Genomic DNA, 11,265 nt, shown 5'->3' with positions numbered 1-11,265 from the left:
ATGTTTGGGCCTAGATATACTTATGACATGCTTTGAGGCTTGGATTTGAGCTAAACTTAATGTATTTGAGCCTTAATCAATTCCTTTGAGCTTTTCACTTATGGGTATTGAAGACTTATTGAATGTATTGCTCCTAGATGTATATTTGATACGCTTTGGGAACCCATGTTACATGCTTGATGTGTTGATATTGGTTTGCTCACTTATCATTCCATATTCGCTTCCACTAGGAGATCCTTGTATTTGCATGGCAAAGCTTGGTTCTTTGAGATAGTGGAACTCTTCTGACTTATGTCTATGCACTAAGGTTGAGTACACTGTAGTTGTTGAGGCTTGTAAGAAGGCCCTATGGTTAAGCTGTTTGAGGTTGTTGGGGGTTAAAGGTTTCTTGTGCCTAGCCACCTAAATTCACTTATATATAGATCTACACAGATGTACAATATAGGTGGTAGACACTCATCACTCTCACTTTATTGTTTATTCTTTTAGTGGCAATAGAATAAAGGAAGGCAAGTCAAACATTGTGATTGTTGAAGTTTTCATATATTGCTCTCTCTCTTTTTGCTTGAACCTCCATAGCTCTTGCTCTCTTCTTGCTTCTGTTCATACTTCCACCTTTCACAAAAACCTGGTTCACGAGGGTGATCAGTGACCCATTCTAGCTCTGTGCCCTTCAAAATTTGGTACTCATCAAACTTAAGCGCAAATTTTAGAACACAATCACATTCATCTAGAGTTACCTCAAACAATTGAACAAAGTATGAGTGTAAGGCCTCCAAGCTATAAAATATATTGTTGTATTTGTTATAAACACCTCTGCTTTTGCTCCATAGTATATATCTTTGATATAAAATGAAGCTCTTAGGACCTGTAAAACTTCATCATTCACTTGTTTTTGCATTATTTTGAGTGATGCTAGGTTTGGCAATATTAATTCATGCATGTTGGATTCCTTTATCTTCAATCGAAGGGTTTTATAAATAGCTATGTATCCCTTGCTAGATATACCTATCTCATGCAACAAAGCATGCATATCACTTAAGTTGGTTTCCTTTCAAGAAGGTCTCAATCTCTTGTTTTGTTATCTTTTGATACTTTGGATCCTTCATGATCGCTTTGATAGCTTGCTTATTGAAGCATTTTATTGTGTGAAATTGATGCCTCCATTGCATTGTAGGATATTTTTGCATTTAGAATCAAAATGTTTAGTTATTATAAACCATTTCACAAATACTTTATGAGATGGAGAAAGAAGTAACAAGCAACTAGCTTACTTCAACACATGTATTCTTTTCTTAATGCCACCACTTCATGACTTCACATATTGAATATTTTGAAGTTTCCTATACCTGTTGCAAACCCCCAATACTGTTTCTTTAAGCTTCAAATATCTGCTTTTTTCTCCGACTCTAAAATAGTCTCTTTGTTTTATTGTAGTTTGTACTTACATTGCTCTAATATTAGTCTCAAGAAAGCATTTTCTTTCTCTAGCAAATCACTTTCTAACTTATGTACATTGCTAATGGCATTCAAATGTTGTATCCTAAGAGGCCATTTTAGCCATCTCCAACAAAGCTTACTAAGGTTGTAATATCCTTAAATAGAGGTGTGGAATTAATCAAAGAATCTTTTGGATACAATTTTCCATTAGTCCATGTATGTACATTCCTCTTTCCTTATGACATGCACAGTTCTTTGGATGTAGAAAACATGAGACAAGGTTTGGAGGTGATTTACCTCTCCCCTATACTTTGATGATGATTCGGACATCGCCTTCTCCATTTGTGATGTTGATTCCACAACCATCTCCATTTGTGTATTGATTTAACCCAAGCCATCCCTATTGATTCCACCCTAGCTATCTCCATTTGTGATGTGGATTCAACCCCAACCATCCTTGTTGATTCCACAGTGGCCATTTCCATTTGCAATATTTTTTCAACCCCAGTCATCCCTATGCGTTGTTGTGAAGTTTCTTTCAAAAAAGGAGAGTATACGTAGAATGTTTCAAAACATGATGTGGCAAGCACAACTCAAAGGTTTCTATAGTCTTTTGGCTCATCTTTTGATTTAAAAAAACTATGCCATTTATCCCAATCAATCTAGATATGAGCCATCAAATTCCGAGCATTGGTCACTTAATTTCAAGTACTAACCTCAAGACTCTTAATTAGGGATGATTAACAACTTAAAGGCTACAACCTTATTTTTACATTTTTTGACAAATTAAAAAATTTAAAAAAATATATTGTCATTTTTAATGATTTTTGCCTCTCTGTGCTAAAGTGGAACTCCTTTTATAAAGCCTAAACTTGAGTTCAAATCTCTACTAATGGTTGTGCTTAAAACTCAGGATGAAAGATGGACTACCGATCAAGAGGAGATCTAGTAAACATGGCTTGACCATTTCTCACACCTCTATGGGGTAAGGGGTGCTAGTTGCAAGGAAGCCACCGAGATCATTATGCAACATGTTGAAGCTAAGGTCCACGCAAGCTCTTGGATATGATGGCATGAGCATAGAAATGATTAAGAAGTTCTAGCAACCATCAAAGCCGCACATCACTAAGATGTTGTATTTATATTGGAAAGAAGGGAAGCTACTACCTTCATGGAAGAGAAGGATCATCTCTCTAATTCCAAAGTAGGCTCAATGCACTAAACTCTCTCTAGCACTCTATCTCACTCATAAGAGTGGCATACAAAATTTTCACTAAGGCAAGAGCATAAAGACTAATGCCTATCCTGCAAAAGAAAGTCAACCGCATGCATTATGGGTTCTTGAAGGGAAGGTTACTCATCAACAATGTTCTTAATGCGATGGTAGTTGTGGAATGGGCAAGAATCTAAGGACACTTTGCTCAAGAAACTCCATTGAAAGATTGGATCTTTGCATAGAAGCTAGTGCTAGGAGTTTTAATTTATGGATCAAAGCTAAAGAAAAGACACATTTCCACTTGTTTATGCCCTTGAGCAAAGGAGGGGACCATCAAACATGTACATCACCAAACCTCCTTAGATGGAAGGATCCAAGAAGTGGAAAATCACAAACAATATGCACAAGGCCCTTCTATTCTGCATGTTTGGCCTACAAGAACAATTGCCCAAATCAATTTTGCTTGGCCATCAACTAGGATGCATTATGGCAAGCTAAAACAAAGCTAGTTTTGGGAGAGGGAGGAAGTCACATGGGATAATGTAATGTCAAAAGTCAAATGGTTTCTTAGTTGTGGATCTACAAACTAGATCCAAAATCTTTGTAAAAACAATATTTATTGCTTATTTAAGCATAATATGCGTCTAAAATCAAGATTCGCTCAAAGTGTTGTTTCTAGTTTGTATTATACTAGGAAACTCTTTCAAAGGTTAAAATTGCTTTTGCATGTATCCATTTTCTTCTTCCTTTATCCACACAATCATCTTCATCATAGTTTTATGAACCAAGGCAAGTTGTACTTGCAACCTTTTGAATCTATTTAAAAGTGAAGCATGGGCTTTGTATTTACATACCCAAATCTAGGTCCAACATGATGAAATCTTAGGTATCTTTGCTTGTGAGCCAAAGTCCCTATCCACTACATTCACACCTTCCTTGCTCCTCAAAATGTTTTGTTGATTTATCATATGGAGCTCTCTTAACTTCTTGTCTTTTCTCGTGTCTCACTAGAGTTCGATATTTTATTTTTCAAGAATGGAACACGCTCCACATGTTTGTCTCCACTCATTTTCAATCAAGTACATCTTAATGACTAGCACAAATATGAGAGGGTAGTGACTGCGCTTTTAAGTTGACACGTCGATTCCCAAGCTAGGCCAAACATAACCCTCTTATGTTTTGACATGTCATGCCTGCAGCATCACATGGATAAGGTTCTTCAATTGCACTCTTTTATCCTGAAATCAAATCAGATTTGAATGGTGTGGTCCATCACTAACAGCTAAGTGGTGCAAACTAGGGAAACCAAAGGAATATAATGGCAAAGTTAGGTAGAAATGTGAAGTGTTAAGGTCAGGTTTAGATACTAAAAATAGTGCATAAGATGCATACATTTATCCCATCTTCCATTTTAGGCTATGGAGGACAAGATTTTAGAATCAGAACCAAAAAAATTTACTGGTGGTAGAGAATGTTAAGCAGTAAGTTCGTGTTTAGATGCTAAAAATAGTGGGTAAGATGCTTACATTGAAACTATCAAACTAATAAAACGGAAGACAACAAGGACCACCAAGTATAGTCTCCATTCATCTCAAGGTGAGCTTATGGCCAACTAATGTGTACTTCAGCACTCTTTCGTGTATTGCTCCCTTTTTGTCCTTCAAGCTAGGTTTTACATGCCCACTTAGCATAGCAAGACCTTTAGAACAATAACAGCTTACCAAGGTGCTTCAAAGGTGTAAAACCAATGCTGCCAAGTTTGGAACTCCCAACCTAGTGATCCCTAACATCAGGACCTCAGAAATTCCCACCTGCTGACTGTCATGATAAGGCACTAATGATGCAGCTGTAGGACTAATCGTGGACATTCTATGCACACATGGCAACAGCTGTTAAAAACTAGACATTTTCAGTTATGAAAAGGGACTAGATTCATGTAAACATAGTGCCGAACGCTTCACATGTAAAAGACACAACGTTGCTCATATGGGTGTCACGATGGGTAACTATTGGCAAAAAGACATTTAAGCTAGAGTCACTTAACTACATTGAGACAGACTTGGCAACAGCTGGTAAAAAACAGACATTTAAACAAGCGTTGCTTCTACAGATACTCAAAGATCTATTCAAACTTGCCATACAGTGTGCCGAAGTTCATTTATGTTTAAGTAACTTGAAATCTAAATCTTGCAAGTGAGAAAGCCCATTAATTTTCTATTCAATTTTGCAATGCAAAGTGGACAAGGGGCAACAAGTCAAGGTCCCAAAAGTCCCCATAATAAAATTGATAAGATTTATAAAATCGGTGAAGTCCCAAGTCAATGTTTGTTGCAATGCAAATTGATCAGATGCATACAATACCTACTTGAATTGTTTTCCACTTAGTGACATATTACTTCACCTTTCATACCTCAAGCTCTGAACTTTACACGTTTATTGTTCATTGATTAATCAGGAACTCCAATTCAAGGATGCACACTGAGCTGAATGACAGAACCCAGGCAATGCCAAGTTGAAGACCAAATCAACAATCATTCATCAATTTTTCTATTCCCAACTTGCAACACAATGAAAATTGAAACAGATGCATTCGAGACCTACATGAATCACATTCCACTTGGTGACATATTAATTCAACTATTTTACCTCAAGCTCAGAACTTTACAAATTTTCTGTTCATGTATTAATCAGGAACTCCAATACCCAAGTTGAAGACCAAATCGACTATTCCCAACTAGCAACGCAACGCAAATTGATCAGATGCATACAAGACATGCATGACTTACTTTCCACTTGGTGACATATTACTTCACATATTTTACCTCAAGCTCTGAACTTTACAAGTTTATTGTTCACAGGTTAATCAGGAACTCCAATTCAACAATGTGCACTGAACTGAACAAGGGAACCCAATATGTGCAGGGGGCATTGCCCTTTCTTTCCTATGCAAGCTCCCAATAAGGAAAATTTCAACTTTGTTGAAAGTAAGCCTCTTAACTTAGCTGGACGTCTAAAAGTAAGCCTCTTAAGTTAAAGGGCATTATTTTCAATGAAGATCCACCATGATGCCACTGAACTGAACAAGGGAACCCAATATGTTCAGGGGCATTGCCCTTTCTTTCCTAAGCAAGCTCCCATAAGGAAAAATTCAACTTTGCTGAAAGTAAGCCTCTTAACTTAGCTGTACGTCTAAAAGTAAGCCTCTTAAGTTAAAGGGTATTATTTTCAATGAAGATCCACCATGACACTGTCATTATAACAGCCATGCCCTAACAAGCAGTCCTAGCAATGGAGATACCTAACTCAAAACACCTGTAGCATTAAGGCATATAAAGTAACCACACAAATTACTTTTCAATTAATAATTCATTAACTTTGTTGGTTTTGCCAAAGGATCCCAAGTTCAAAACTTTAAAACACAATGGAGCCAAAACTAGCTGTGAACTCCATTTCAAGAAGTGTATGCTGAGAGCTAAACAAAGGATACCTAGCTGGGTCACCCATTTCAATGAGAAAATAGTGTCCTGAAAAGATCTAATTAAACTCCCAACAGAATTATTGGTAGGACAGTAAGTAACAAGAGGATAGACAGTGATCTTATAGGCACAACTAAAGTTGCTTCAAAACTCAGACAAAAGACGAACCAAATCAGGCACTGCAAAATCTTCAAGAACTTTATGAAAAGAAGTGTTTCCTTGAAAATGACTGCTTATAAAAGCTCCCAAAGCAGATTGCAATGGAAATCTGATTTGCCTTGTTAGAGATGACAGCTCCCAAAGCAGTTTGGGGTGCAGACCTGGGGTTTTGTTAGTCATAAGAGTACACAGCCAGGATGCTCAACCATGTGATGAGCACAGTAAGTCGTATCACAACACTGTTAATCCAGACTTCTTTCTAGAAGCAACCAAACAAACATCTAAAACTCACAAAGAGCCAAGAACTAAAACAGAGTGTGCTCACGCATGACCACACAACAAAGAGACCCAGATGGAAGTTTGTTCCATAAAGATTATACCCAATAAAGATGTGTATTCCTTTTGTTAGAAACTGTCAGAAGCAGATCTTTGAAACCAGTAAAGACATCCAAAACCAACTTGAAAATATAAGGCCTCCATTCACAATATTCAACATAATTGTCTATAACCTTGTGGTATAAGATTAGCCAGAACAGTATGGGCTGAATCAGACTAACCTGCCCTCCTACAAAAGCACTTTGAAGAATAGAAGCTTACCTTTCCAACAGGCCAAAATGGGGCATACATCTGACAAATCACTCCAATGTACAGCATGGCCTTAATCAAGCCTACAGACAAACCAAGTTCAAAATCTGCCTCACGACCTTACTGCTTGCTCAGCTTTAAGATCTTGTTCAGCAGCAAGCTTTGTTGCAACCTGTTCATCAGACAATGGCAGGTAATAGATATGAGGCTTTGCCCTTGTCTTTTTAAACAAATCATCTAAGGTAGGAATAGGAGGCTCTGGTTCTTTCTTCACTGGTGGCAATGCCTGCCTCTCTCTCAGAGGTGGAGGAGGGGGAAGCGAGACCATCTGACCATGCAAAGGCACTGCAGGAGCAGTAGCAGCAGTGGGTGCATTATGCATCACCCTAGGAGTTGTCACAGGAGTGATCTGAGGCTTCTCAAGATGCCCTTCAGATCTCATTTTCACTTCCTGTGGATCAACAAACTCAGCCACCAGCAAATTGCCAAAAGAAGACGGCCATTGCCTGTCATACAATCCATTGCGGGCTGCAATTGCTTGATCAACTGACGAATACTGTCACAGAAATTAAATCAGCAACAGACAAGACAGCTAAATTACAAAAGCCAGGTTACATAACAAAAGACATTATGCCTACCGTAACATAGCAATGTGTTTTTATCTGATCCATCCAAAATTCCACAGCACAACCATACTCTGCTAGAAGATCTTTCACTGCCTTTAATGTGAAAGGACGAATAAACCTCTCAATTTTGAGTGATGTTGTGGGAGGACGCTTTGGTGGAGGAACTGTTTCAAACACAGATGTCATGGAACAAGAAGATAGAACAATGAAGCAAAAGCCACAGCAGCAAGAATTAAGAGTACATACCAGCTCGAGGCTTCGCATTGTCACCATTAGCAGCCGAATCTACCTTAGCTACAGGTGGCATGGCTCTTGATGTTGCCAGGATTTTCTGTGTGGGCTTAGGAGTTGAGGTAGCTGGAGCTTCCTTCACCTCCGAATATGTTATCTCCTTCACTGTGCCAGCAGTCAACGGCTTAGAGGCTTCTCCCATCAGGTCTTTCCCCGAGTTCCATCGCCTCTGCCTCTTGGCGGGCTCCTGCAGTCTGATATCCCAATCTGCCAAAAAGACACAAAGATTGCAAGGATCAGCAATCAGTAAAGTTGGCTCATAAATCAAAATATAAACTTGAACCAGAATTTAATTCACTTCATACCCTCCTCTTTTCGTTTTTTTGTGTCACTTCCTTTCTCATCCAGCTCCATGCTATCACGTGACTCTTTGAAGGATCCATGCCTTCCTTCCACCTTGATTTGTTCTTCAATTTGTCTATGACTTCTTGAGAAATCCCGTCTAAACCTATCATATTCAATTTCCTTTGCATTTTTTGATTCAAGCTCCTTAGTGTGACCCCTTGAATCCCATCTACTTTCATCTTGCCTAATTTTCTGAGTTCTCAGGATGTCACGACTGTGTTTCACCTGCTCACCTGTTCTAGACTCAGATTCCCCTCCCTGCATGAACTCTACTTTCACTTTATCAGCAGGAATCCCATGGGTGTCTAATTGTAGTTGCATCATCACCTTATCATCACCAGGTTCTTGTTGAACATCCAGTTTGACATTGTCAACCAGCAAGACTTTGGCATTTGTGGGCTGCTCTACTTCATGAGACTCTTCTTTAATGCATAAAAGGTTCTCATGAGAACTCTCTCTAATGGCTTCACTATTATCTGGAAAGACATGCCTATTATTTTCAACTATCTCTGCTTCATCTTGTACATCCGGTTTATTCTCATGATGAGACAGCACGTTAACTTCATCGCTTGTATTCTCATGATGCACAACATCATTAGCTTCAGACATCTCTAAATCTGCAGCTGCAGACCTGTCCGCAGCTTCTGTTTTCGTGTCACCAGGAGTGGCCTCTTCAGTAAGTACAGGCCCCTCAAGAGAGGAGACTGAACCCTCAACATGGGAGACATCTTCAGGCCCGACATTCTCATGAGTTTGTGTGGCTGCAACCAATCCAGTTTCTCCAGCAGGTGTGTGAAGATCATCACACACAGAAATCAGATTTCCCTCGTGTCCTTCACCCTCACTGCTTTTTTGACCTTGAGGGAAGTCACACTCTGTCTTCTTTGCCAGTAGTGAATCAGGATTGCCTCCAGAATCTAAAGGGTCTTGCTCAGGGGACTTTGAGGAGTCTAACACTACACCAGTTCCATCTTGACCATCTACATGTTCCTGTGCACAAGTGTCATTATTCAAACCAGATGGATCAGTCAAGCTTGAGTTCTCACACGCTTCTACATTTGACACAATGCCATCATCATTCCCAGTAACTACATTGTCCAAACCTTTCTTAGGTTCTAAGTCCTCAGGGGGTGGATCCACTTCCATAGCTTGGGATGACGTATCATTTGGTAAGGAGTTGGTATCCTGGTCACCCTCAGCAGCTGCTGAAACCTGATGCTCATGGACCACATCAGCATCCTGAGAGGATTGAGCATCGCTTGTTTTCTCAATCCCCTCAACTTCCTCTTCACAGTCTGCAATTTCAAGCCCTGCTTCCTGCTGGGCTTCAACCGATGCAGGTTCAACTTGAACAGCACCTGATTGCCCTTCTTTCCTAATGGCTTCTTCCAACCTCTCAAACAGTTCTTTCTTGACCCCCTTCAGACCTAAACCCCTCTTTCTCAGCTCCTCTTTGAGCTCAGCCACCTTAAGCTGATCCAAGGGCCTGTTGTCTGACGAAGAAAGTGGGCTCGACATGGCTTAATAAGCCACCACCCAGACTGCTTTCCAATAGAAAGGACCTGAGATACACCAAAGACAGATAAGACGAACACGATGCAATAATGCAGAATGCAAAAAACCTGATGGAAGAATAAGCCAGCTAAGGCTTCCCTTAAAACAAGAGGGCGAACAAGCAGAGAGATACCGACTTGGAGTGTATCAAAAGTTGCAGTTGGGATGAGTCACATGATACAGACATATTCACTGCTGCAGGTCTGAGTGCCAAGAAGCAGAAACAGGGAAAGGGAGGGGAAGGAAAAAAAACACACAATCACATGCACTTACTTCAGGAACGAGACCGAGCACACTTCATTAACAAAAGCTAGCTTTATGCATATCCAGAACAGTCATGCATGCAAGGACAACACAATATGCTTGTTAGATGGGAACTAATATCAGGGTATGGTTAAGAGTACGGAAGGCGTATCTCCCTGTCCTTCACAGATCTTGATGTGAATCACTACGCTGTTTCAGGCGTCGAGTTGCACAAGCACAGGGGAGGGTTTGGCAGGCCCTTCACCAAAACCCTAGTAACCGAATAGGAAGCCTTTTCTTTCTTCCTTTCCTCTTGGTGTATTGCTGTTCCCTGCTCTCTGCATCCTCCAATGTCTCCCTTTCCTTTCTTCGACCTCTCAGATCCTGCGACTGTCTCTGTAGAGAAAACCTAGGGTTTTCACGTCTTCTTCCTGCGCTGCCGATAGCTTGATGCACCTCCGGCGGCGCCAGAAGGTCTGACGAGATAAACGACGGGCGAAACCAGAGATGTTCTTGTCTTTATGTCCCAGGATATCCCTCTCTCATGGAGCCACCATAACCGGACGCAGCTGCTCCAGCGAAAACGAGAGACAGACAGAGACGAGGATTGTATGAGATTTTAGGGCTTTTTCTTTCTGGCTCCAGAAACTCAGACAAAGAAAACAACTCTTCATTCTTAGACGGTCACCGGTCGTGCCGGTGGCACCGCCCGTTACCGGGTGTTCCGGTGTCCCCTTCAATCTCCACTGCGATGTCTTCAATTAACGCATCGCCTCATTAGTACATCCCTCTCTACCTGCCTCTCTTACCTTCTTCTACCTAACTCTCCATCTATCTTGTAATTATTTATCTAATTTTTCCTAATTTACATGTTGTGGAGCATGATGAGCACATACACTAAACAAAAGAGATAGAAAGAGCTCCAAGTTCTAACAACTTGAAGAGCGAACTAGTTTGTGCAAAAGCATAACCTAATTAATGCTAGAATAAAGCCACAACTAATGACATGATTGAACCTTGACACTCATTGTGGAAAGAGAAGGTGAGTGAGGACATTGGACCAAAACAATAGAGGAGAACATTGACGATGAGGAGAGAGGAGAGAGGAGAGAGGAAAGTGAAAGACAAGAGTGATTGGAGAACAATGTGTGCACATTCCAATACGACTGTGTTCGAATCCCAAGGACAAATCAATCGTCATTTGCCTCACCGCCAGTATGCAGAGTATTGGCATCTTAAGAAAATGTCACATATTTTTGTAAGAAAGATAGAGGGAGAGGGAGACCAATCGAGTCAACATAGATTAGAATCTTTAATCAATGCATAGGTA

General features: G+C 40.2%; 1 protein-coding gene across 1 annotated transcript; it reads right to left on the bottom strand.

Moving 5' to 3' along the window:
• Positions 1-6,750: 6,750 nt before the first annotated feature.
• On the bottom strand, positions 6,751-10,580 carry LOC148020926 (SAP domain-containing protein). Its single transcript, XM_087698752.1, has 4 exons — positions 8,099-10,580; positions 7,749-8,000; positions 7,515-7,666; positions 6,751-7,432 (listed from the first exon to the last, which is right to left on the bottom strand). The coding sequence occupies exons 1-4, from the start codon at positions 9,654-9,656 to the stop codon at positions 6,989-6,991; spliced, it is 2,406 nt and encodes an 801-aa protein (XP_087554878.1). The 5' UTR covers positions 9,657-10,580; the 3' UTR covers positions 6,751-6,988.
• Between the last annotated feature and the right edge of the window lie 685 nt (positions 10,581-11,265).

This window comes from Lygodium microphyllum, chromosome 18, assembly GCF_053477565.2.
Source record: "Lygodium microphyllum isolate KBCC chromosome 18, Lygodium_microphyllum_v1.1.10, whole genome shotgun sequence".
Classification (NCBI taxonomy): Eukaryota; Viridiplantae; Streptophyta; class Polypodiopsida; order Schizaeales; family Lygodiaceae; genus Lygodium; species Lygodium microphyllum.
The sequence above is the reverse complement of the archived record's forward strand: the minus strand, read 5'-3'. Positions and strand labels throughout refer to the sequence as shown.